At 59.9% G+C, this 27,462-nt stretch overlaps 1 protein-coding gene across 4 annotated transcripts in view; it reads right to left on the bottom strand.

Annotated features, from left to right (window-relative positions):
* Positions 1 to 6,797: 6,797 nt before the first annotated feature.
* PXDN (peroxidasin) overlaps positions 6,798 to 27,462 on the bottom strand; it is a 75,619-nt gene continuing 54,954 nt past the window's right edge. The window contains exons 15-23 of one of the 4 annotated variants that reach the window (XM_040622865.1): positions 24,165 to 24,273; positions 23,417 to 23,574; positions 18,874 to 20,377; positions 16,389 to 16,523; positions 15,524 to 15,732; positions 12,194 to 12,314; positions 11,957 to 12,089; positions 9,538 to 9,651; positions 6,798 to 8,864 (exon numbers count right to left, since the gene is read on the bottom strand). In XM_040622865.1, the coding sequence (XP_040478799.1) occupies positions 8,745 to 8,864; positions 9,538 to 9,651; positions 11,957 to 12,089; positions 12,194 to 12,314; positions 15,524 to 15,732; positions 16,389 to 16,523; positions 18,874 to 20,377; positions 23,417 to 23,574; positions 24,165 to 24,273 (2,603 nt within the window). In that variant the 3' untranslated portion in view covers positions 6,798 to 8,744. The other 3 variants (XM_040622867.1, XM_040622868.1, XM_040622869.1) reach the window with 3 other exon arrangements.

Raw genomic sequence — 27,462 nt, 5'->3', positions numbered from 1 at the left:
GCAGTGTCCACTGCGGGTGGACACCCGACTGCAGACGGTGCTGAATGCCCCCCCGCGTGAACACAGATCATACGTACATATGTACTGAAGCACCACGCGAGCATAGGCACAAGGCTCCAGCCCCCAGCACAGCAGACAGACGCCCTCAGCGCCTGCAGGTGCCCATCCTTCTCCAGGAATGCACCCCTACAATGACAGGGGCCAGCCCAGCGCCCTTACAAAGGGGGGAGTCGTGTGCCCAGTGTGGGAGCCGGAATTCGCCAGGTATTCCTCGAGGAATGTAATCCTGAAAAGTACCTGGGACCGAGAAATTAGTTTCCCTCATTCCACTAAAGACATGAGCCAAGTTCAGAGAGGAAGAGCGGGGAACCTGGTCGCTGTTCTCCACCATCAGCCTGTCCCTCTGGTTCTCACAGCTGCACTCCCTGCCCCTCCTCCCTGCGTCCCCAGGCACTGATGTCCCCAGGTGACCCCAGAACAACCGCACCACCACCTTAACTCCACCCAAAACCAGCACAAGAAATGAAAAAACACAAGGAATATGTTAACAGTTGGAACAAGATCTTGAGGAAGAATGTGTTCCCCCCAAACGCCATCCATTAATGGGTGTTTGAGAGTAACTGTCACCACCCGCCAAGCTCTCCCGAGGCTCCACCTTCCTTCCGCACGCCTGCTGCCCGACAAACCGCCGAGTTTCCGACCCTCCCGGAAAGCAGATGTGGGCTGCATTTCGAGACTTGCGTTACGATGCCTCACGGCTTACCAATGAGGAAGTGCACCTCCGGCAGGTCTGGAAGACGCGCGGCCTTGGTGGCACCTCCCCGGCGGTCACTGCACATTCCGCCACATCGGAAGGGTGGCACGTGGTAGTGCAAGCCACGGGCGTGGGAACCAGGGAGGGAGAACCTGGTGGGAAGCCACTGAGCGGGCACGTACGCTGCTCGCCTGCCTGTTCCTTCCGTGCCAGCTGGGAGAACCACGTTTGTCCACACGCGTTTCTCTCTCTGTGGTCTAAGCTGGCCACCATATCCACTCACCTGGGCTCTGCACGAATTCTCACTGTCAGGGATGAAGTCACAACAGACTAGACAACACATTCCGCTGTCTCCAGATGGCACCTGCCGCGGCTTGCTTACATCCGGACCTCAGGGAGACAGAACCCACGCCAGGAAGGAGCTCTCCACCACGGGCCCAGGAGACCCCCCAGGACTGTCTGTGGGCCGGGCGCCAAAGACAAGGGGTTCCTCGGTGGGTTGCGGGGGGCCTCAGGGGACGCATCAGGCAGAAATGGCTGCTGTGCGCCAGGGAGCGCGTCAAGGCCGGCGCCTTGTCCGACACTCACCTCGCTAGACCCAGGCAGGACCTGGACAGACACGCAGACACGCACAGACCTAAGGACAGGCACGTACACACTTTGCGTGAGTCCTGTGCCCGCGCCATCAGGCCTGATTTGGAGACTTCACTCAGGAAGACGACGACAGTCACTCGAATTCTAACACGGGTCAGCATAGAAGCCGCGCATCCAGGGGGCCCGTCCAGGGGCTCCTGCAGGAAGGAGGGCGACCGTCGGGCTCGTGGGGGCGAGCACCTACTTTGTCTGCTCCATCCCCCGCCCCGGCCGACGCCGCGGGCTGCCTATGTGAAGGGGACCCGTGCAGGCGTTGGGTGGAAGGACAGTGCTTTCGGGGCACGTGGGTGGGGCAGGTCTGTCCACATCGGCCGCGGGGAGGCAGCACGTGTCACGCGCAGGTGACGACAGCGAGGAGAGGCCTCCCGTGGTTTCGGTAAATGACGGGGACGCGTTGCCAAGAGGAGCTGCCCCGTGAGCGGAGCGCGGAGAGCAGGCACTGGGGCTGAGGCGCGTCCAGCCTTAGGGACGCGCAGCGCAGATGCTCGGCCTCCGTGAAAATCACCTGTTAGCTCTGCAGCCTGTCTCTCCGAGAAACGGACGCAGAATGGAATGCAGTTCACTTAAAAAGACACGTAAACAGGCAAAATCTGATCATGGGGACCACACGCTGGAAAACCGCAGCTCCTTCTCCGTGACACCAGACACACGAACGATTTCTGTGCGTTCAACCAAGAGGCACGGGCACCTAGCACCTGCCGCCACACGGGGTCCGGCCTCGGGCTGCCCCCCGCCCCCCGGCCCCCCCAGCAGCGGGGGCCTGGGATGCACGTCTCCCTCCAGCGCTGCGTGTGGGAAAACTGATGAGCTCGGGATCCCGGGGGCTCTGCGTGGCGTCACCAGACGCACTGCCTTGTGGCCACGAGCTGTTCTTCGTCGGTGACTCGGGGACAGTGCGTCTGCCTTCCTGCCTCAGAAGGGGCTCCAGCAAGCAAAGGGCACCACATGCGCCACCGCGGGCACCCGTCGGGTCCTTGCACCCGTCGCACGGTTGACACAAGTCACGTGTGTGATTGTCACAGATGGGCACGGAGCTCTGTGGCTCTCCCTGAATCCTGCACCAGGCGCAGGCGAGGGGACTCAGTCCTCACTGATGTCATTCCTGAGCTGGTCCTCTGTCCCCACCCGCTGTCTACGCACGTCCACCTGCACCCCTACGGCGCGTCCTCCCGTCTGCAGCCCCTGGAGCTGGCGACGGGCAGGCGCTCGGTAAGCAGCTGAACACGCCGTTCCCCTGCAGCCCACAGACTTCTTTTTTCCTGTTGACCTTGCCATGTTCACTTCAAAAAAACTCCAAACAGCTGGATCATTTTTTAGCCTAAAGGGGTTGCGTAACCTGCAAGCAAACAGCAAGTGACTAGAAGGGCAGCGCCTCGCCCAAATCTCACGTCTGCATTTAAGGTATTTGCAGAAATGAAAAGATTGTTATCAGCCTACAAGTTAAGACCCTCACCCTGAAAAGTCGGAGACCCACTGCCAATGATAAGGAGCAGGGTCAGCAGGCGCTCCTGAAATACCCGAGACTCCATGGCGGTAAAGGTGAGAAGGGTGGGGGGACGGAGCAGTAAGCTGGCTGGGGACCTACGGGCCGTGCCCGGGAGACAGGCCACGGAAGCTGGCAGTGAGCAGCAGAGCACAGCGCTGCCCTTGTGACCTGTCCCGGGGGTGAGCCACTGCGGACCAATGTGGCAGGTGGTGCGGGGACAGGAGGACCCTTCACGGAACATGGACGAGGGGCAGGGCAGACACGGACGCAGGAATGGTGTGTGTGGAGGCCACGGAAGGGGGCTGGGGCCTGCGGCCAGCAGGAATCAGNNAGCTTATTCTGATGCAGGTGCCCAGGCCCCTGGGGGACGGGGGCACCCCTGTCGGTCTCCCCTGTCCAGATGTTCTGGGTCAAGTGGGGGAGCTTCTCAGCAACCCTTGTGGCCTTCAAGTTAAGGCAGCAGTGAAGTAAGGATGGAGTTCCGCCGTCTACACCCTTCCCGGTTGGTATGAAAACATCGTGGAACATGGGGGAGCAGTCTCCAAGCAAGACTGCCAGGAACGAGGTGCTCAGATGGCCAGGAGAAGAGGATTCAGCTCACGCACTGTGCCTGCTTGGGTGCCAGGCACGCGGCGTCAGGTCACCTGTGCGGTGAGCTCACCCAGCAGGCGTGGCGACGGGGCGGGCACAGGCAGGCGGGGCAGGCATGACTGTCAGCACCGCGGGTCCGCACAAAAGAGAAGTCACGCTTCACGCATTGTTTCCCGAAGTTACAGAACTCGTCCTTCCCACGCAAGCTGCACTCAGAAAGCACGCAGTTCTGTCAACACGTGGGCAGAGCGTGGAATGCGGGCTTGAATGAAACGTCACCGTTCACTTTCTCTGGGTCTGATGACACGAAGGGAATACTGGCCCCGGAGTCCGGCACTGCTGGATTTGGGGACACAGAGCCCGCTCCGGGCGGTCCACACACGCTCACGCGCATGCTGTCTTCGCACTGACCCCGCCCGTCCAGATCGCAACGATGACAAACTCTCTTAACTGCTCGGCAGACGTTTTTAAAAGAGCACAAACACGGATGTTTGCCAGGAAGCTCCTTGGAGAACAGCTGCACGCAAGTCATTCGGCAAAGGCTCCGTGGGTCTGTCCTGATTTGTGTTGCTTACTGAGGACAAGACAATTAAGAAAATCTGTTTGACACTGGAAGGATGTGGGTAACTTGAAAGGCATCTGACAGTGACGTCATGCGGCCACACGGTCGGGGCTCACAGCCGAGGTTCAGTAACCATCCGGGGGGACTCGGTGGGTAAACTCCTTGAGAGTAACGTTTTCCATGCTGCTTAAGATCACGATCAGTGTTGGAAAAGGACGAAGAATAATGAAAATCAGACTCCAGTTCTTTCCATCCCCCAAAGTGCTGAGAGAAAGGGCGCCGGAGGAACCCCTGCAGACGACCCGGGACGTGAGGTGTCTCCTTCCCTCCGCAGCCCCAGCAAACCAGCAGATGAAGCTACTCCTAGAAAATGCGGCTTCCCAGCAGAACGGCCCTAGACCGGCTGTCAGGAACCCTAACGGAGCAAAGGGGACTTTGCCATCACCGCGTGAAGGCTGAGACGTTCGTGAGAGGAGCTGAGGCCGGTGGGACTCCCGTCTGTGCGCAAGGAAACCGGACGCCGAAACAGCAGGGAGAAGCCGAGTTACTCTCAACAGATCCCCCGAACATGAACACAGGCACCGCTGGGGTTTCTGGAAACTTCTAGGTTCAAACACCCTCCCCCACTGCCAACGCCTCACGGTTTGGGGTTAGAGGATGCTTGTCTCCCTGAACTCAAATGACCTCGAACCCACAACTTGAGGATCAAGCATAAAACATGCTCTCAACAGCTAAAGAGCCACAAAGCCGTCTGGTCAGGGACTTTGTTACCATCGCTGTGATGCTGGAGAGCGCCTGGGAGGGCAGCCTGGAGGAGGAGGAATGGGAACGAGTGGGAAGCACACCGGGCCGCGGCTCAAGACCTCTGCTCACTGCACCAAGGGCGGGCACCGCATCCGGACTCCCCGACCCGCTGTCCACCCACAGGAGGCCCGCCACAGTGTCCCCAGCCACGGGGGCCACGTCCCCCCGGCGGCAACCACAGGACAAGCCCAGGCCCACCCGAGCACCCGACGTGCGCCGTCCTGCCGAGCCACCTCCCGCCTCTCGGCTTTGGCAGCGGGAGTCACGAGGTGTTAAAACCAGACAGAACACAATGTGCAAATCAGACAAGTTCCTGAAACTTTGTCTCAACAGCACATACGTTGTTTTCTAAATATGAAATATCTTTAAGATGCTCTTGTTGAGCTCACTGAACACACGTGAGAACCCTGGTGACTCCCTTGGCAAATACGACACAAGCGTTGAGGTCATCTGGTGCGTAATTGCGCACACGGAGGCAGGTGTGAAGTGTTGTCAGAGACAGCGGAAATGCTTCTATGCCTTTTTCAGTTTTTAAAGCAAAATACAAACGATCACTTTTTGCCAGTTTTACGCGACCAGTTTCACTTAAAGTAGGTGAACGGGGCCCATTCCCTGCCCCCCCCTGCACAGCGCTGGGCGGGGCACACCCGACTGTCTCTCACTGGCGGAGTGGCAGGTGGTCCGCGCGAACTGAACCCTTCCTGTGTCCTGCGCCGTGGCTTTCTCGGCTCAAGGCTCCTCCAGCCCAGCGGACTGGACTGTGGACCCCGCTCCTCCTCGCTCCTCCCAAGGAAGGGGTCTCGGCAACACCCGTGTCTGTGCCAGCTCAGAGCAGGCCGGAGGAGAGCTTCCCCCACCCCCGCCCACCCCAGACCCACTGCCTGTCCTTCCAGGGGCTATCCTAGGTGAGCCCGGCACTCGGCACAAGTGAGGCTGGCACACGGCACGGGTGTTTCCTCCGGTGAGGCCGAGCAACGTGAGGTGGGTCCAGTATCCACCGGCACCTCATCCAGAGTTTCTGGCGACCTTCGGCCGACGCGCTGTCGCCACTGCACCCAGACACCAGCTCCCCAGGCTCCAGCACATGGCAACCCTGACAGAGTTGAGCTTAAGTGGAACGGACAACCTGCTGATGTCATACAAACTATGACCCCTCAGCACGACACGTGTCTGGCAAAGCCAGCTGAATTCTGGAAGAGTTGCAAAAAGGTGGCTTCGAGCTCCCCCGTCCCCGTGAGGGTGAAGCCCGTCCGTTCCCGCTGCGCGGCTGAGACCAACAGACACCCCGCTAAGGCAGCCAAAGACGGACGGCTGCCACTCCCGTAACTCGGCATGCTCCTGAAAGCAGCTCACGGGTCAGATTCTGAAGCAATTTGGCAAATTTAAGAAACTCATTTAATTTTCCCTAGTATTTAAATGTTCTTCTCATGGTGACTGTCGACAGTAGTGACCTTCCCCAGGCCCCATGAAGATGCCCCAAATCCTTCCAGTTCTCCTTGGAGCTGCATCCTCTCTCCCACCTGCACCCAGAGCCCGGAGCAGGGACGGGTGTCACCTCGCCCCTGAGACATGGCCCCTTGGAGGACCCTCCCTGCCGCCGCGTGTGTCAGCCGAGGTCACACAGTCCCTCCGACAAGGACACGTCCTCATCCACAGCACGACGCATCCAGGGGCAGGGGCAGCCGCCACAGGCTCCCGACACCCCACTCCACCTGCCCAGAGCCAGCCCCTCGGTCCCGCGAGAGCATCCAGGCCGCCTGGGAGGACAAAGCCCACATTGACGAATCCTCTTCCTGCTTCTCCTGTCTCACATTTTCACAGGACACAGTGCCCAGCGCAGCCCCGCTCTCTCCAGGAGCTGTCTCCTTCCCCACCTGCTGTCGGCCTCGCGGGGCCTGCAAGCGGCCGCCCCGACGACGGGCTTGACGGAAAGAAGAACACCAGCCTCCATTTGAAAACGTGGCCCATTTATTTGAACTGACGGCATCGTTACATAGTGCAAACGCTTCTTTGGTAATGAGCTGATTACAGTGAACACAGAAAGGCACGTGGCTGTTGGCAACAGTTAGAAAGTAAATAAATAGGGACACTCGCGTTGCGTGGCCGCGATCCCCCTGCAGCGGCCGCCAAGGGTCCCTCTGGGCCCTGCCCGCAGCTCGGACACCGCGTGTGAGATGAAACTGGGGACCCTGCGACATTCCGCTGCAGTTACAGACCTTCATCGTGAGTGACAGACAGCTTCTCTCCCGCCAAGAGAACACAGTCCAAGCCACACGTTCTAAACCGCGTGCGTGCGCCTGGGTAGCAGAGCCACACGGCCACCTCCAGACATGCTCGGAACGTGGGGTGTGCAGTCATCTCATACCTGAGCAACCTGCATACCCATTACGCTGTACACACGGTTACCTACTCTCTCACTGATAGAAATCCGTTCTAAGATTTGGTTATTATGGGACTTGGCATCTCCAAGAAGTCCCATGCCCCACGAGACACCAACTTAGTATCTGCCGTTTAACAATCTGAGGACAAGAAGTCAAGTTGGCCGTGTTTAAAGCCACTGTGGACACTCTCACGACCGGACTGTTAACCCCACCCCACGGTCGTGGCAGCCTGGCCACAGAGCCTGGCGTCTCTTGCTTCCGGAAGGATGCCCACGCCAGGCCCAGACTGGGCTCTCAACCTCGATCGCCAGGAGACCTGCCTCCCGGCCACCACGGTGACGGCCACTGCAAAGCGCCCCACCCTGGACTCGCCGTCACATACTGAGACCATCTGTGTTCCTCGGGGGTCCTTGCCGGCAGGGCAGGGGGGCCCTGCGTCTGTGATCAGCTCGGCGCCCGCGCGTGGTGGGCACTCCGCTACATGCTTGGCTAACTGAGCTTGCGTGTCTGGGGACACGTTTCTCAGGACACACGTCACTTCATATCCAGAACAAAATAGGAGGTTCCGGTCGATTAAGAAGAGAGAGGCCATGAGGTATGATAGTTGCTTTTCTCTGAATTCTAAGATAACTTTTGCATAGTAGAAGTGATTTCTCTGCCATTCCTAACACCTAAACATGGGCGAAATTTCATACGTCATGCATTTTGAAAATACAAATGAGGTAAAGGGGTCGATTTTATTTCTTTAAGGCACTCGCACAACCTGAACTTAGGAAGTCCCCAGCACCTGACTCCTCCGTGGGGAAGACGTCCTCGGCGCTCCGGCTGGACACAGAGCCCGGCATGTGCCGTGGGCGACCGGCAGGGACGCGGGCCTTCAGTAGGAACGGGGCTTCACATTTGGTCCACGCTGGGCAGCGTCACGCAAGCCGTAGTGAAAACCAACCTGTTCCTGCCTTTCTGCATGTGGCCTCATCCCACTCTCACGGGCGAGGTGCTGGAGTCGCAGGCGAGCGGGCGCCCGAGCAGCAGGGCCGTCCGTTCCGGGACGAGATGCTGGCCCCACCGCCCACACCGTCACCCCGGCTCTCCTACAAGTCTGTCCATCGGCCACACACAGCTTCCCTTCCCACCGCGGCGTGCGTCCTCCCGGCGGCTCCGTGACGCGCCCTTGCCGCAGGGGCTCGTCTGCAAGCTCCAGGTGTCAGAACCAAGCGGGACTCACTTTTGGTCGAGAAGAAACGGTATGGAATCCAGGGAAGTGAATTTAGGAGCCTAAATGACTTAATTGTGCAATTTAATAGTAGCACCAATATTTCATTAAAAACATTAAATAAAAAACCTGAGAATCTAACGTGAAGTTAGGACGTGTGTCCATGGTTTCTCCTCTGTGAATGCTCTGGTCTAAGCACCTGCGCTCCACTGAGACAGAAGGGGTCCCTCCCGTCCACACGCCCCGTGCCGGCCGTCGGTCTCGAGGACGTGTGGAGGGCCCCGAAGGCCTCGCCGAGCCTAAGGCTTCTTCCCTGTGCCGTCTCTCGGGCAGACCGGGCAGCAGGCCCCACGGGCTCTCACAGGAGCTGGGCAATCGGCAGGCTGGCAGGCCTCCACGAAGCAGGTGACCTGCCCGTCCTGGAGGAGAGAGGCACCAGGACCCGTCAGTTCCTGGGGTACACGGCCCATGCATCACCCCCCTGCCTGTCTGCCCTTCCCACCGTGTGCCGGTCTGAGCTCTTTGGTGCAGTTTGCAATCGACAGCTGATTGTCCCCCTGATAATTGCTGCAGACACCCTGCACTTCTTCCAGAAGGTTCCCGCCCCTCACCCTAACTGTCCTCCCACCCTGAAGACAGCTCAGGACCACAAGCTCAGCACAGCCCCCTGGCCTCACACCTGGGACCCTAGGATCATGTCCCAGATGTCCGCCAGAAGGAGGACAAAGTAGGAGAGGCCACAGGGAACCATGCGGTCCCCACTCTGCTCTGCCATCCCCAAACAGGTCAACCACCAGGGACCCTGGAGTCCTCTTCCCATCCCCGGACCAGGAAACACATCCCTTTCCCTGAAGCTCTGGCCTGGACACCGCGGCCACCACGGCACCTCCATCCACTTTCCCTGGAGACCGAGGACCGGTGGCAGGCCCACCCTCCTCGCAGGTGCAAACACCGTGTGGCTCCCTGGGGCGGTGGTGCGCAGGCCCACCTTGAACGGAGCCCTGGGGGAAGAGCCCCCCACTTCCAAGCAGGGCCACCTGCCTCGGAGTGAAGTTCACGCCCCCAGGTCCCCCGGCAGAGCCGCATACTCACGCGGCACTCGCAGACGGAGCAGGCGTCTCGCTTCCACTTGGCGCCGTTGGCGTGAGGCTCCCCGTCGGCGTCCGTGCAGTCCCCGGTGCTGAGCCGGGACTCCAGCCTCTTTATCTGCAGCAAAGCAGAATGTGCCTGCTCACGAGAGGCGAAGGTGTCAGCTCTGGGTGCACCTGTGCCTCCGGCTCGGCAGGGACGCTGCAGAAACCTCCGGGACAGCCCGGTGGGAGCACTGCGCGCCCGGCATCACGGGGGGCACAGGCTGCAGCATACAGCCGCTGCAGGGAAAGAGGAGCCCAGAGGGGACCGGAGGACAGGCTCCCATGGGACCGTAAGCAGGAACCACCCAGACGAGAACGTCCTGCACGGAGACTCCCGAACATGGGCGGCCGTGACCGGCCACCAACCCCAGCCGCGGGCCTCCCAGGGGCGCCCCTCCCCCGTCCCTGCTGCTGGCTGCTGACTCTGACGGCGGCCGGACGTGCTTGTCTCTGCACCGTGGAGGGTCCGGCAGCCCCGCAAAACCCCCACCTCATCTATCAGTCCTCCGGTGGGGCTTCCGTCCCGACCCCCACGGAGGAGAATGGAAACAATCGGGTGCGACCACCTAACCAAGTGTCTGCAGGCGGGGCGTCTGCTCCCATCAAGGACGGAGCGCCAAGAACGGATTCACACGCGGACCTCCCGCGTGCTCCTGGCGGTTAAACGTCCTCCATCTACTCCGTGTGACAGTGTGCCGATCACCGCACGGCCTCCAAGCCGCACAGGACCACATGGTGCTCGTGGTCCGGGTCACCTTGCCCCGCGCATTCTGCATCTGCCCCGCCGGCTGCGTGGTGACCCGAACAGCATCAGCCCAGGGCACGGGCACCGGCAGGTCTCAGGTGCGGCTCTGAAGGGAGCGGCTCTTGCCCGCGGGCCCTTGTTAGCATCACTGATCCTGACGTCCCCAGACCTCAGAACTGTCTTCCAAATCGTGAGGGCAAGGAGGGTCCCTGCGGCCACGGGAGCGGCAGCCACGGGCTGGGCAGGGCTGCTGGGGAAAGGGGGGGGGTCTCTCCTCAGTGGCTGCTGACCAAATTTCAGCGTAAAGCCGGAAGATGCGAAGACAAACCTCGCCGTCTCCCTGGGTGGCGATGAGGGTATGACCACCACTGCGTGAACCAGGCCCGGCCGCGCACAGTAAGAGACGCCCGCCAACTTCCCACCAGCTCCCGGGCGGCAGTCACAGCAGATGCTCCACCGGCTGCCCAGACAGCTGCCCTGCCCTGAGATGTGGGGGCGCCTGGAGGGAAGGGCACGCGCACCAGTTATTTCGTCCTGCAGGTGGAAGAAGCCACAGACGAGTCCCAGGTGCTGGCGGGCTCGGGGGGCTGGCGGGCTCGGGGGGCACTGGTGGGCACGGGGCAGCCGACTGGCCTCAGGGCCACCCTGTCCTCCCTCCTGCCTCTGCTCACACTGAGCCATCTGCAGAGTGCAACCTCTCCCTCCTGCGTGCCCCTCACCTATGCACACTGCGTGGTCACTGGTCCAGCCGCCCAGCCCGGAGTGACCGTCTCTAGGATTCACAGCACCTGCCTGCCTGGCTGAGCCCCCGGGACGCCCTGTGCCTGTCACAGCCTGGCTGTGTCTCTCTGGCTGCAGGTGAGGTCAGTACCACAAACCCTGCCCTCCGCCCGGTACCAGGTGTCCCCTCCCCCTACCTCCCCTCCCCCTGCTGTCACACCCCTGGAGCCTGTCACAGCAGAGCACCTCTGCACGTGGCTGGGACAGACGACCCCATGTCCTCCAGACCTGAGCACTGAGGACCCCATACTAGCAATGGGGTCCTGCTACCAGACCACCACTCACAGGCCGTCTCCAGGTTTCCATGGCATCGGGCATCTGTGCCAACAGGACCGTCCAATCTGCACACTGATTCTTAACCTGGGACCTCAGTCTCCACTCATGTGCACATAAAACTCACTGAGGACCCGACACAGACATGCCAATAGGAGAAAGCTCTCTGGGCCAGGGAGGGCAGACCAGTCATTTTCTGCAAGACCCTACAGGTCCTTGGAGAAGAGCCCAGTGTGGAGACCCTCAGTGGGTGCCCTTCGCCACATCCTGAAGAAGTGGCTTTGGAACAGGACCCGAGGTCTGAATTCTTCATGACCTTACTCCTGAGCCCCCTCCAGACCTACGATCTCTGCGGCTGCTCCGGGGACACCGTGCCCTCCACAATGGTACCTGCAGCCCACAGTGAGCTCCCCAGCCACTGGGAAACCGGAGAACAGCCCCATGTGGCCGGGCCAGGGACAGGCCACCAGAGAAGAGCCACCCAGACAGACTGCTCCAGGGAGCTGGAACAGATGTCCCCCCTGCAGGGTCTCGGGAGCAAGAACGCCGTCTGTGACGTGGGATGTGCAGGGACGCTTACCTGTTCTCTGAGGTCTGTGATGGTCTTCTGCATTTCTAGAACGAAGTCCTTGAAGTCATTTGTCCCCGGCACTTGTGGGCGCTCACGGGAGGGGGCCGTGCCATTGCCCGGATGCTTTCTGTGTTTCCCGATGCTGCTTGGGGAGAAGGAGAAGCCACCAACAGACCTCAGCATGTCATAGGTGGCCACAGAAGCCCCCGCCCAGCACCTAGGGCCCTGTCCTGGAGACGGCCGTACCTCGGTGTCCCCCCGGAGCCCGCTTCCCCGGTGTGCTCGTCCTCCTGGTAGCTGAACCCCAGAGACCGCCTGCCTCGGAAGTGGTGCGAAAACGCGTTGAACTGTCCCCTGGTCCTGCAGTCTGAAATGAGCGTTCGGGGTGTCAGGCTGTAGTTCGAGAGACAGCGAGCACATCCTCGCCGACGTCACTGAGCCTTCACGGCACGCCTATGACGCAAGCCGTGGCCTCGTAGTGGGCAGTGTCTGAGGGGCCGCCTGCGCGTCCCTCCTCCCTCCACGGGCAAGATGGCCTTGGGACCGCATCCTCCTGTCCCAGGAGCCCCCCAACCTCGCCTGGGCTCCCCACCGACAGCAGGACAGCCTCCAGCTCCATGGACGCACCACACCCCATCCTCTCAACCCCGTGCTGGCTTCCAGACTCACACCAGGGGGTCACCTTCATCTGTGGCCGGGGTGCAGCGGGCACACACACCGGGCTCCCTCATCCCGCCTCCAGGCCCTGCTCCACCTCAGCTCCCTCCCACCCGGCCACGACTACACCATCCCACAAACACCCGCGTTCGCTCCAAGCCCCATCCGCCCAGGACGGGCCTGGCTGGGAACGTGGCAAAGGCCACACATGGCCCTTCCTAACACTGGAGTGTGCACAGCCGCGGCGGAAATCCCTGGGAAGAGAAAGTACCGGAGAACAGGCTGACGCCGGCAGCTGTGCGGCTGGTCTCCTCCCCCGCCCCCTCCTCGCCCTTTCGCCGGGTCTAGTGGCCTGTGACCACTGCTGTACAGCAAAGGCAGGGACCCGAAGCCCCCCACGCCCGTGCTAAGCATTCAGCTTCCACCTGAACCTGGACCCAACTCCTGACATTCCAACACTGACGCGGGTTTACCGCATCAACGCACCGGACCCCAGAGACCCCGGGGCCACACTGTGCGGGAGGAGACATGCGCGCTGACGCTGAAGCACTTTCCAACCCAGTGGGGTTCGCGGCTCGCAGCCCAGGCGCCCCTCGGGGGTACAGTAGGAGCTCCCTTCAAAGACGAAGGGCCTTTGCCTTCCACGCCCAGAAACATTCCCATTCTCACACCTGCCCCCACTGGACAAATGTGGAATTCACGCTCCGGCTGGATAACCCGCGTCCGGGTCACCAGCGGTGGGGCGAGCCGCCTGGCGCCACCTCCTGAAGCTGCCCCGGGAGTCGCCGCGGGTCCAGAAGAAGGCGGGCCCAGCACCTGCTGTGCAAAGTGGGGGCCAAGGGGCTCGGCATGAGATCCCTGCCGCGGGAAGGACACCGTGTGCGTCCACGATCACTTCCCCAATCTTGCCCACACACACTGGAGCCATTCAGGAGAGCAGTACGCGTCCGCAGCTTCCTGGGCTATTTAGAAAAAATGTGGTGTATTCCCTCACACACACACGCATGTACACACGGACACACACATGCACATGTGTGCTTGTACACAGACACCCATATCCTGGGAAGAGAACAGTAATAGAACAAAACTTCAACAATGGATGAATCTGATGAAATAGAGAAATTCTTTGTGGTGTTTTAAAATTAACACAATTATTTCAAAACTGTGTGTGTGCATTTGTGCCCCATCGATCCCCACAAAGGGGTAATTCATAACTTTGATAAAACACAAAGAAAGTGCCCACTCGGGCATCATTTCTCAGGGTTCTCCTGTGGGCGAGCCTCACGCCTGGTCTCCAAATGCACTGATGGGACCCTGCGGTGAGCCCAACGCGCGGACGGGACCCTCCGGTGAGCCCAAGCGAGCTGCTCTGTTCAAGTGGACTGGAAAGTAAATATCGGCCGACATTTAGTCCTGTCAAACCTTAATTCTTCTTTCTGCTGTATTTTAGACGTGGCTTTTGAGCTACAGGACAGAGCTTACGGAGCTCCCTTGAACCTGGGCAGCTCGGACCTGGAGGAAACACGTCCAGGGGAAGGGAGGTCAGAAAGACCTCAGCAGGCGCACGAGGGGAGAGCGGCCCCAATGACGCCCAGCTCTGAGTCCCCGTCTCTCCCGGGACTCTGGCTTTTCCGAGAGAAACCACAGAAAACCCAGCTCAGCCCCGATCTAAGCAGCCGGGGGGCCTGGTGGCGCTATCAGGACATGAGCTTTGTATCCCAGAAGAACTGGCCTTTCCCAAACTCTGCTGTACCCACGGAAACGCAAGCTGAGCTGACAAACCAGTGAGGATATTTCTAAAAAAAGGTAAAAAAAAAAAAAAAAAGCAAACGCAGAAACAAGTTTTCCTTAGATGTAGTCGTGAGAACACAGATGTGTAGGGACATGGGGCGTGCGGTGAAGTCCGCGCTCATCTTCGTGCAAATCCTTGTATTACACACTGCGCGTGCCACACACCCGGCTCAGCACCCACCCCGTACACGCGCATCGCACGTTCACCTGAGAGGACGGCCAGACGGAGGCAGACAGACAGCCGGACCCGCGCAGCCACCCACACGCGGACGTGGCTGAGGAGCAGCAGTGCGAACCTCCAAGCCGGATTCCGACACTCACGGACACCACGGCCGATTAAAAGCAACTACCAGTGAGGACGGGAGCCCGACCAGAACGACTCCTCCGGGAAAAGGAGGTGGGAGAGAGGCAGGTCTGCTCTGTGCTTCCCGTGCGCGCCGCGTGGAGGTGGGAGGAGCTGTCCCCGCGGCGTCGGGCCCTGCGGGTCAACCGCCTCCCGGCCGCAGAACAGCAGGGTCACATGGGCGGCTCCAAACACGCCCCAGCTTCATTGACGTCGGGTCTCTGATCGCGGTTTGAATCAAGCCACAATTACGTTCAGAGCAGGAAATGAAAATCGTGGTGAGCCACAGCGGGATTTGTGAACGCAAGGGCGCTGCGGGGTGAAGGGGGTGCCCCAGCAGCAGGGACCCACCAGCCCCTCCGCACGCATCCCCAGGCCTTGGCGCGGACAGCGGGTCCACGCTGTGACCTTTCACAACACAGTCGGGAGACGTGTGTCATCACAGGCGTCTGGGACACGCAGCGCACGGAGTCTGGTGAGCGCCACTCTTCCTGGGCAGTCCAGTCACGTGTCCTCTGCGGGTGCCGACACATGACACTCATCCCGCACAAGCACTCGTATTAGACACACGTTAGGTGTTAAGGAAACAGCAGAAGCCTGCCTGATTACGCTTATTCCTGCCTCCCGTGCACAGAGCTTGCCACTGAATTCCCACAGCCAACAGCACCACGTCGGGCCCAGCTCCTCACGATCGGAGCGCCCCCGCGTGGCCACCCCCGGAGCTGTGGCACATGGGAGGCCGGGCGCGCACCCCCGCACACGCGGCAGGACCCCGAGACACGCACCTTCACAGCAGTCCTGCCACACGCGCAGGTCCACCCTGGGGACTTCGTCACAGCTGCCATACCCGTGGGGGAACTCCGCCACACGGAACACGTCCCTCTGCACACGCGTGATGTTGTCGGCGTTGTCACACAGGATTCTGGCCAGGGATGTCTGCTTGATCTGCGTCAGCTGTGCCGGGGAGAACACCCCCGGGTTTTCATACCACAACCTGTGCTTCCGTGGAGGGGGAAAAGAACAGACGTGGGAGGTGAGCTAAAACGTTCCCCAGTCAGCCCCGCCGACAACACGGGCACCACCCGCGGCCCCTGGGTATCACTCACGGAGGGACTCGGACATGGCTCAGCGTCCCCACTCAAGAAACAAAACAAAACATCTGGACTAACAGCGGCAAAGGCTCAGCCGCTCCGAGAAGCCAGCACAGGCCACCGCTGGAAACCACGGCGTGGCGCACAGCCCCGGCGGACTCACCGGGGACCACCCTTCCCTACCGCACTCAACACTAACGACACTGCATTACACCTGAAACTTCAACGTTGCCAGGAGTTCAAATCCTCCGAACTCCCGCAGTGGTTGAACCCTGCAAACTGTCTGCTCCTAGGAACAGACACGTCCTAAGTGGAAGGACACAAAAGCATCCGTGAGCAGGGCCATGTAATTCTCGGCCGCAGTGCGAGGGAAGTCCCCACACCAGGCAGCTGCTCAGGGACACAGCGAGGGGCGGAGACGTGCCTTCACTTTTCACCTGGACACAGAGCTCCACCAATGGCTCCTTGCCTCCTCAAGTCCCCAGAAGCCTGCATTTAAGAGCAGAGGCTCTCCCCCGTGGCACCCGCCTTCGCCTGTCCCCGCGGCACCTGTGTTTACCTGTCCCCATCTCTCAAGCGCTTGAACTGCGTGCTCAGCAGGCACATCAGCGTGGGCCCCAGTCGGCTGCCGGGGACCAAGTCTTCCACCATGAGGGCGGGGAACAAGTCAATGTTGAGTGGGGATCCGTACAACCTACAAAACCGAGCAAACAGGTGAACCTTACACCCGCTCAGGAAAGCAGATCGTAAATAGAGCAAACGTAAGAGAAAGTCCTCACGTTCTATTCCTATTTAGCATCTGTTAGACCTTTTGTTAACAAAGAAAATTCACTTTGATTTATTTAAAGCATCTCCATTATATTTTTAAATTTTCCTGTGCTTCCTGCGTATATACACGTGTATAAAACACATGTGCACGTTTATTATGAGTTTAGAAAAACCAAGTTAATATAGGAAGAAAATTAAACTCACACCTTTTCTACTCAGAAATAATCACACTTGAGAGTACAGCGTACACCCTTCCAGGTTCTTTTCATAAATACAAATGAACAAACTTCACATAATTAAAAGCAGACGTTCAAAAGAATAGTCGTAACTCTGGGATCCGACTACTTATTGAAAAGACGTGCGCGGCAAGGAGCTAGTTACTCAGCAGGACTGGTACCGCCTGAGACGGCAAGGTGTACGTGCCCTAGAATGAGCTCGCTCATGGAATTCTCACGACTCCGGGGAAACGCCAGCAGGGCAGGGCTGACAGTGCTGTGTCACAGCCACCCGGGCGGCTCTGCAGAACGCACGTCCACTTGCCTTCAACGTGGACTCGCAGCTCGGCTGGGTGTTCTCAGCGCACCGCCGGCTGCGAGGCACCGCGGCTCAGTCCTCAGGGCGGCGGCCGTGGAAGACACAGGGTAGCTACTGAGTTTGGGAAGGGAGGCTGGCGCTCCCTCCCGCTCCACGCCCTCAACGGGACCGTGCGTGGAAACAGCCGTGCGGCGTGGTTCCCGGGGGAGCCGGGCTGGGAGCCGGTGCAGGAACCCGGAGCCCCAGCTCCGCCAGCACGCCTCCCACGACCCCGCTGTTGACGCGGGTGCAGGAGGGGACACAGCCAGCAGGCAGCACCCGACGCCGGCCAGGCCCTGCTCCCTCCCCTCCCTCGGGCCCTGAGGAAGGTCCTGAAGGCCTCTCCGCCCCTGAGGTTTCCAGAGCCTACGGGCCTCGACCTCAGGTCCCCTTTCCCCGCTTGGCTGGCGGACAAAGAGGAAAGTGAATGAGCGACGGGGTGTTCCGTGAATGAGGTGCCATGTCTTTCACGGGGTCTCCAGCACACGAGGCGTGCACCCCTCCATCCGCCAACGACGCTCGCAGAAGCACTAGCGCCTCTGGACTGTGGCAAAGGACAGAAATACGGGGAAGTAAGCTGTGTCCGTGTGGACAGGAGCCAAGGAGACTCTTTAAGCATGTGGAAAATAGACCGTTCACATAAATCATAATCAAGCGACACGGGGACAAGGTCCGCCCCGTACCATGGAGGACCAGCCACACGCGCCGGCATCCCGGAGCTGAGTCTGGTGAGCGCCCGACACGCTGACCTCAGGAGCACATCTCCCCACGACTGACACCACGCGTAAGACGTCACCCTTCTGCAGAAGGCACGGCGGCTCCCAGCTAGCGAACGCCGCCCCTCCGGCGCTGAGAGTAAGGGATTTACTCCGCGGTGGACGGGACAGTCCGGACACAAGCAGACTGAGTCCTCAGGAGGGGCTTTCCTTTTTCCGACAATTCCTCCCAGTGCGAATGAACACAACCGAAATACACAGTGACCTGTGCACTGAATTCACAGGACCCAGGACGATGAGGGACAATGACGGAGACACTCTAACGAGCGGATGTTTCCATTAAAGGAACTGGAATGAGGGACGTGATAAAAGTCACCACAAGAAGGGCAGCAGTGACCGCAGAGAAAGGCTGGGGCTGAGCGTGCAGAGAACTGCAGGTCGAAGGGGCCATCCCGCGCGGAGCCACAGAGCGCCACGGGAGGGCTGGTGTCAGACAGCAGCCCCGATCCTCCTGGATCAAGGCCCCTAACCTCCCTGCTGCCCCGGGGTCTCCAGGGGCCCGGCACACCCTCGCGGTCCCGCCACCGCAGCCCCCGGCACCTGCTTAGAAGCCCGCACGCTCGCATGAGGCCTCCAGCCGTGGTCTCCAGACACGAAAAGGAGGGGCCGGCAACTCCTGCCCTGTGGTACTGGGCACGCGTGGCTGCCCTCTGCCTGATAGGAGCGCAGGAGCTCCCCCCAAAGCCCATTATACCCCAGCGGGGCCCTACCCTCCCCCGTCAGGCCCCGCCAGACAGGCACACTGGACACCCGCGTGGCTATGGCCACCAAAGGTGGCCCCTCCGTAAGCTCCACCCCCTGGGGCTCCTCTCCTCGGACTGCGTGGGTGCACACACACACTCCAACACAAAGAACAACGGCCGCACATGCTTGGGGCCACGACTCTCGGCTCTCCTGACCTTTACAGACAGGAGACGCCCAACTCACCGCCTCAGCTTCTCCCGGATCTCGGGGTTCTTGATCTCATTCTTGAGGTCCTCGAAGGTGTGGGCGGATGACAGGTTGCAGTAGACGCGGTATTCGTGGTAGGGCGGGATGCCGTGGTCCCGGCCACGCTGGATGTTGATGGCGGCCAGGTCCAGGGCCACCGTGTGCGCCATGGAGAAGAGCCGCTCCGTGAGCTCCGTGTTGAGCAGCTGGGAAGGCACGCGCATCTTCCCCGCCACGCCGAATAGGCCCCGGAGCAGCGGGTCGATGCCGCCCTCGTTCACGATGCGGAAGGGAGAGAAGAAGGCTTTGTGCAGGGGGACGTGTCCCTGCGCGATGGGCTCGAAGTTCTCGTCCAGCCGGTAGAGCACGGGGTTGATCAGCGTGTGGCCAAACCGGAAGGCAGCCGTGGCGAAGGCGTTGACGATGCCGGCGTTGACACCCGGGTCGTAGCCGCGGTACTCACCCAGCGCCTTCATGCCGACCTCGCCCAGCACCTTGGGCAGCCAGTGCCGGTAGGTGATGTGCTGCATCTGCGCGCCCACGAGCTTCCTCGCCTCGTGGTAGACGGTGTCACCGTCCCAGTGCGGGTTCAGCGCCAGCAGCTCGGCGGCCACGCGGTTGTGCTCGCGGAACCAGAGCGTGTGCATGCTCGTGAGGCCCAGCTGCTCGTTGGCGCGGTGGTCCCCCGCCAGGAAACAGGGGATGGGGCTCTCGTTCTCGTCCCGCATGCACTCCGTGGGCGGCCCGGCGGCGAAGGGTAGCAGCGGCTTCCCCGACCGCTGCACGATGCCCTGGCGCAGAAGCCCCCGGTGGCTGGCCAGGTCCCGGATGGCACGCGCCTCGTGCTCCGTGCTCCCGTAGACGTTGGAGGCGTCGATGTAGGAGGTGAGCTGGTTGATCTGCTCCCGCGGGTACACGGAGTTCATGAGGAGCGACGTCATGCCGCTGCCGCACACGGGGCTGGAGCGCACGAAGAACATGCAGCGGGCCCCGCTCCGGACCCGGGGGTCGTTGGCGGGCACGGCCACCGAGAAGCACGGGGGGTCGCTGCTGCACACGGAGCTGCAGTGCTGGCCGTCGGAGAAGCGGGCCTGGCTCAGGGCCACCACCGTGGAGTCCAGGTCGTGGTCCAGGAACTGGCCCCACTGCATCAGCATGTGGGTGAACTGCGGGTCGGGCGTGATGGTCTCCGTCCCGATCAGGGAGGTGGATACCAGCCGGGGCATGGGGAGCGCGTGCCCGTGGTACAGCCGGCCGGCGTCGATGCCCCGCGGGGTATTGAACCCGTTCTCGTACACGGCTTTCAGCAAGCGCTCGAAGGCGGTCAGCGAGGCGCCCCACATGGGGTGCTGCAGGTTGTTGCAGGTGCCGTCGTGAGTGCGGTACTTCTGGTGGAAGCACATGTCCGAGCAGTTGTTCACGCGCCGGTGCGCCGTGCAGCCCGACAGGTTGGCGATGAGGCTCAGGTACTGGGGAGACACGAGGTCGTTGTAGTGGTAACCTGCAGGGGAGAGGGACGCAGCTCACTCCCTGGACTTTGGGCAGTGCAGGGGGACGCTGGGGGGAGCCAAGGGAGGGGACCCATGCGTGATGGGCGGGGACAACCCGGGGTCCTCAGCAAGGGCAAGGGGTCCCAGCAGGAACAGCTGGGAAGGACCTCACCTGCCCCAGGGCCGACTCGGGGGGCTGCCCGAAGAGCCTCGCACTCACGCAGGGGCACACGTGTGCACACACGCACCTTGCACCCACATGCTCACACGCAGGGGCACACGTGTGCAGACACACACGCTCACACCCACATGCTCACACGCAGGGACACACGTGTGCAGACACACACGCTCGCACCCACAAGCTCACACGCAGGGGCACGCGTGTGCACACACGCACCCTCACGCCCCTCCACTACTTATTTCCCTGCTCAGAGCCAATCAGATGGACTCTGCTGAGGTTTAAAGGAAGTGAGCCGGTCCCGATTTGTGGGGGCGGCGTCTGAGCGACCCCCCAGGGAGCTGGAGGTGGGGAGGTGTCGCAATCAGAAGTGGGCACTGGCAGACTGCGCGAGAGGGTTCGATTAGACCTGAGAACTCCGGCAGCAGCCCCTCCGGATGGGCGGAAGGGAGACGGGGATGTCTGGCTCTGTTCACAGTGAGCTCGAAAGTCCTAGAACTCACAGTGGCCAGAGGCTCTCGGATAAGCCCGGTGGGGAGGCGTCCTCCCGCCCTGTCCCTCTCCCCACGCGGTGGCCAGCGCCAGCCCCCAGCCCAGGCTAGACACGACAGGCCTCCTGGTGAGCTCAGACGTGCTCGGGGTACTTTGAGAGCTGCCCAAACATCACTGATGCGATGCGGCCAATCTCGCCTTCCTACAAAACCGGGTGGGCCGGTCACTGCAGCGCATCCGTAAGTTCTGGATTATGCGCTGTTCTCCGCGAATTCTGCAAACTGCCCTGACCACTTCCGACCACACTCGTCCACTGTGGTTTGCTTTAGAAATGAGAAGTATCTCCAACGAACTACCAGTGCGGGTACTGAAATGTGACGGCGAGTATGCACCTGAGAATAAGGGAGCCGACGAGAAGACCACCTCCTGACGCAGAGAGATGCCAGGAGGACTGTTTGCGGAAGCTCAAATGCTTTCCTCCACGGTGAGTTAGGGCACCAGGGTTTGTGGGACCAGGACCCAGGGGCCCCTGGAGACCCCCGTCTCCTGTGCACGCCTGGAGCCTCTGGAGGTGAGACAGCCCCTCCCCAGCCCCTCACCTGGTCCTCCATCAACGTACCCACTTCACTAAGTGTCACCTCCGGCCTTCTGGCCCCTGATCACCTCACCCCTCCACATCCAAGACACAAGTGAGTGTGTCACCTCTGCCTTCCGGGCGCCAGGATCCACCCCACTCACCGGTCACCTTGGTGCCCACACTTTCCTCTCTCTTGGGCCACCCCACGAATACCTGCCACCCCAAACTCTCCTGGGCCATTTCAGGGATACCTGTCATTCCCCCAGTGCCCCTAACAGACACCTTCTTGGTTTCCCGCACTGCCCTTCCCCCTTTGTGTCAGGGCCCCCCGATGACCTGATCCAGGAGATCAAGAAGCCCTGTAGCTCCCATGTCACACAGACCAAGCCAAGACCATCCTCTCGCCCCAGGAGCCCCTTCTGGTCGAGCACCCAAAACTGCCCTCATGCCCCTTCCAGCGCGTCTGCCTCCTCCAGCCGTGCCAGCGGCCCGCTCACCCACAAATACTCCAACCGCACCCTGAGCCGTGTACCCCGCTGCTGGGACGCTGAGTGATTTTAGTTTCTCCTCTCTGTCTCGGGTTCTGCCTTGTTCTGTAAGCAGCACTTGTCAACAGGAGGTGAGCACACCGTCCTGCACGAGGGACGGCGGCAGAGGGGCTCTGCTTCTCTAAGTGGCTGCACGAGGTCTACGGGCCACCTGCTGAAGCCGCCACGGCCACATTTAACACGTGAACGATGAACCCAACGAAGGAAGGGAGGCCACAGCAAGAAGAAGGAGCACCGCGCAACCCCACACACCCTCCACACATGGCAGGGTGTGGTCCTTTACGACCGATGGCCGGGAGCATGGGGAGGCGCCACGGGGTGAAGGCCACATGTCCCACGTGTCCCTGTCCCCATCCCCGGGCCTGAGGAGTAGAAAGTGCCTAACACAGGCAAGTGGAGAGAAGGCGCGGCCCCCACGTTTCTCCCCAGGGAGCGCCCGCGAGGCCAGGCTGGCCCGTCCGTGAAGCAGTGGAATCGTCCTCGATGGCCCCCGACCCCGCCAGAGGCCCCCGCCTCCAGAAGGAGGCGCCACGGTGTGCACGTCTACACGCCAGCACGGGGAAGCTCAGCCCGAGCCAAGCCAGGGCAGGACTGAGGACTGGCTCAGGCACCTCCTCTCCTCCCAAGAGGCAGAGAGGGCCCCGTTCCCACGTCCTCACGCCGCACGCTCGGATCTAGCAACACACAGTCCCTGAACGACATCTCTGTCCTGACGGGCAAGACGGGTCCCTGAAGATGACTCGGAAAACCCTGGATGCCTCGGAGCATGACCCCCGTGAGCGGACAGGGTGCAGGCGCTCACGGAAAGCTTGACGGGATGCTTTCACACACTAGAGACCCGGGCCCTCTAGCACCTGCAAGCACTGCTCCCAGCTGCTCAGCACGGCCCAGCCCGCGGGAGGGGGTCAGGCTCCCGCCGTCCACATAGCACCCAGGCGGCCTCGGCAGCCCCCTCACAAATGCCCAAGCACCAGGAGCCTCCTTCCCGACAGCCCACAACACTGTGTCCCAGGTGCACAGCCTCATGGGTTAGCGGCTGGCCCGCCAGGTCACAGGGCCCCGACCGGCCCGGCCCAGGGGTCAGGGCAGTGCCCATCCAGCTGTACGTGGCTTTGCAGGGGACCCGAGGCGGCCGCTGCGGGGCCCAGTCAGCCCAAACCCTGTCCTCACACAGACATGGGGATGCAGGAACGGCTCCCAGGAAGGCCCCAGAGCCGTGAGGCTAACGCCCAGCCCTCGGGTTGGGGGGACTGACTTGTTCCGTTGAGGTCGACCATCAGGCCGTGCTGCACGTGCTCCTGAATCAGCTGCAAGGTCCGCTCAAATATCTCTCCCGCGCGCGCCTGCTCCACGGTGTAGGGGTCCCGCGGGTACCGGAACAAGGCCAGCAGGTCGTTGGGAGACCGGGGACGGCTGTCAGGGGTTGAGAGCAGACAGGGAAGAACAGAACCACCTCAGAAGGACAGGAATCACTCACGTCCAAGAATGTAACTATTGCCACTAATATTTCTGTAGCTACTTTTCTAGAGACGCGACGGATCGTACCTTACTCATCCCCAGTGGAAGGCATCGAACACAAACAAAAACAAAGACACTGAAAACAAACAGTTACGTCAGCAGAGGAAACACAGATAATCCGTTTTAGTTATAGTTACGTCAGCAGAGGAAACACAGATAATCCGTTTTAGTTACGATGCAGAAGAAAACACTTTGGAATTAGCTATGCGAACGAATACACTAGGGCCTGAGATTTTGTTCTTGCCAAATCACTCATCAACGAGCCAATGGAATGAGTTGAGATTTTCTAAAAATGTCTCATTTGTGAATCCTAGTTCCACTTCTATGGAGAAAGGACGTGTCTTGTTGTTGTCCGAACCCCGCAAAACTTGATGCCAACATCGATTATGACTTTTAAATTAAAAGGTCTTCCCTCGGATGAAACAGGTCACAGCCTGTTCTACCCCAGCCAGCGGAGGTCTACCCGCCTCCGCCCCCCACGGTACCTGTCGAACAGGTGTGTGCGTGTTGAGTTGATGGCTCTGTCCACGGTCGCAATCGCTTCGACAATCGACGTGGCCACAAACGGGTCCCCATTTCGACTGACGTCAGGAACTGGGAAAACATGAAGTCGTTCGTTCCCAAGAAAAGGCCTCACTACGTTACTCATGCGATGGCGTCTGGACGTGACATCGTTCAGACGTAAGGCATGCTTCCCCCAGGTGTTCTCTCGCACTGAATCTTCAATGACACCAGAAGCCGTTTTCAAGCAGCATATGCGAAGTGTAGACCTTAATTTCTGAAATCACACGACACCCCACAAGAACACGGGAAAAGTACTTCCAACGGGAAACAGGGAAGTTCTAGCAAAGCACGGCCGCGCAGGGACGGGGCGGCGTTCAGTTCCTAGTGGATTCTGTTCTTCCCATCAATGGCTAAACCCTCCTGGACGCCTGGGCCTCCAGCTGCTCTTCCCCTCAAAGACTCTGCTCCCTGCCTTTCCCGTCTCCTCTGGACGGATTCCTGTCACAGCCGTGGGCAGACCAACACACACAGCCGCACACACATGTGTGTGCACCCACGCACACGGCTGAGCTTGCGACCCTCTCAAGCTGTTCCTGACGTTCTTTTCTTCCTTTTTTAAAAAAGATTTTATTTATTATTTGAGAGAGAATGCACGCGTGGGAGGAGGGGCAGAGGGAGAAGCAGATGCCCCCCTGAGCACAGAGCCCGGTGTCAGGGGAGGGGGGCTCCATCCCAGGACCCTGACATCATAACCTGAGCCAAAGGGTCGGCTTCACCAACCGAACCACCCAGGGGCCCCAGCTCCTCACTTTCTACTTCCCTCTTCTCCTTTCTTCTCACTAAATACCAGAGTTTGCTGAAAAAAGTCACGCTGACCCAACCAATCTTCCACCCTTGTCCCCTGACGCAGCCGGTGCCCAGCTCGGCAAGACACGCAGCTTTCGAAGCAAGTGGTGTATTTTCCCCTCAACATACTCAGCCTTTCCACAGAATCTGACACAGCTGAAAATGACCTTAACACAACGCTGCTTTCACTTGGTCTTGGGTATACTTCCTCCAGGCTGGGATATACTTCCTCCAGGCTGGGGTACACTTCCTCCCGCCTGGGATATACTTCCTCCAGGCTGGGATATACTTCCTCCCGCCTGGGATATACTTCCTCCCGCCTGGGATATACTTCCTCCAGGCTGGGATATACTTCCTCCCGCCTGGGATATACTTCCTCCAGGCTGGGATATACTTCCTCCCACCTTGGATATACTTCCTTCAGGCTGGGGTACACTTCCTCCAGGCTGGAATATATGTCCTCCAGACTGGGGTATACTTCCTCCAGACTGGGATATACTTCCTCCCGCCTGGGATATACTTCCTCCCGCCTGGGATATACTTCCTCCCGGCTGGGATATACTTCCTCCCGCCTGGGATATACTTCCTTCAGGCTGGGGTACACTTCCTCCAGGCTGGGATATACTTCCTCCCACCTTGGATATACTTCCTCCAGGCTGGGATATACTTCCTCCCACCTTGGATATACTTCCTCCAGGCTGGGATATACTTCCTCCCACCTTGGATATACTTCCTCCAGGCTGGGATATACTTCCTCCCACCTTGGATATACTTCCTCCAGGCTGGGATATACTTCCTCCCACCTTGGATATACTTCCTCCAGGCTGGGATATACTTCCTCCCACCTTGGATATACTTCCTCCAGGCTGGGATATACTTCCTCCCACCTTGGATATACTTCCTCCAGGCTGGGATATACTTCCTCCCACCTTGGATATACTTCCTCCAGGCTGGGATATACTTCCTCCCACCTTGGATATACTTCCTCCAGGCTGGGATATACTTCCTCCCGCCTGGGATATACTTCCTCCAGGCTGGGATATACTTCCTCCCACCTTGGATATACTTCCTCCAGGCTGGGATATACTTCCTCCCGCCTGGGATATACTTCCTCCAGGCTGGGATATACTTCCTCCCACCTTGGATATACTTCCTTCAGGCTGGGATATACTTCCTCCCACCTTGGATATACTTCCTTCAGGCTGGGGTACACTTCCTCCCACCTTGGATATACTTCCTCCAGGCTGGGATATACTTCCTCCCACCTTGGATATACTTCCTCCAGGCTGGGATATACTTCCTCCCACCTTGGATATACTTCCTCCAGGCTGGGACTGCTTTCACTTGGTCTTGGGTATACTTCCTCCAGGCTGGGATATACTTCCTCCAGACTGGGGTATACTTCCTCCCGCCTGGGATATACTTCCTCCAGGCTGGGATATACTTCCTCCCGCCTGGGATATACTTCCTCCAGGCTGGGATATACTTCCTCCCACCTTGGATATACTTCCTTCAGGCTGGGGTACACTTCCTCCAGGCCGGAATATATGTCCTCCAGGCCGGAATATATGTCCTCCAGACTGGGGTATACTTCCTCCAGACTGGGATATACTTCCTCCAGACTGGGATATACTTCCTCCAGGCTGGGATATATGTCCTCCAGACTGGGATATACTTCCTCCCACCTGGGATATACTTCCTCCCACCTGGGATATATTTCCTCCCGTCCAAAATATACTTTCTCCCGCCTGGGATATATTTCCTCCCGCTCAGAATATACTTCCTTCCACCTGGAATATAGTTCCTCCCACATGGGATATACTTCTTTCAGACTGGGATATACTTTCTCCTGCCTGGTAATATACTTCTTCCCATCTGAGATATACTTCCTCCCACCTGGAATATAGTTTCTCCTGCATGGGGTACACTTTCTCCCACCTGGGATATACTTTCTCCTACCTGGGATATACTTCTTCCCGATTCCTCATACCTAACAAGGGCTCCTTTCTAGGGTCAGGCTCATTCTCTGTCCTCGTCTGACAGGCACCCAGATCTGACAAATCACCGCTCTTGCTTCCCGATGCCCACTCTTCCTTGGTCCTTTCTGGGGCGTCTGGCAGCTTCCTCCTTCCCCGCCAGATGCCTCCCGCGAGAGCGGCCCGGTGTAGCTGCAGTCGTCTGTCTGCCTAAGGCTGCCCCTGGGTGATCTCGTGGGCGCCACGGCTTAGATACTCGCAAACCCACAGCACCAGCCCTGACCTCTCCCTGAACATCACCCGTGGCTTTTCGACCTGCGGACACGGAACTCTTGGTATGCCTCTTGCCTGGCCTGCCCCCACCCTGCTCTGTCCACCACGTCGGTGACTGGTGCCCATGTTGCCAGGCCCCACCCGTGTCCACCATCAGCTGGCCCGTCCGATCTGCGGCGGCATC

Source organism: Ursus maritimus, unplaced genomic scaffold (assembly GCF_017311325.1).
Source record: "Ursus maritimus isolate PB19 unplaced genomic scaffold, ASM1731132v1 scaffold_6, whole genome shotgun sequence".
In the NCBI taxonomy this organism is placed as follows: Eukaryota; Metazoa; Chordata; class Mammalia; order Carnivora; family Ursidae; genus Ursus; species Ursus maritimus.
The sequence above is the reverse complement of the archived record's forward strand: the minus strand, read 5'-3'. Positions and strand labels throughout refer to the sequence as shown.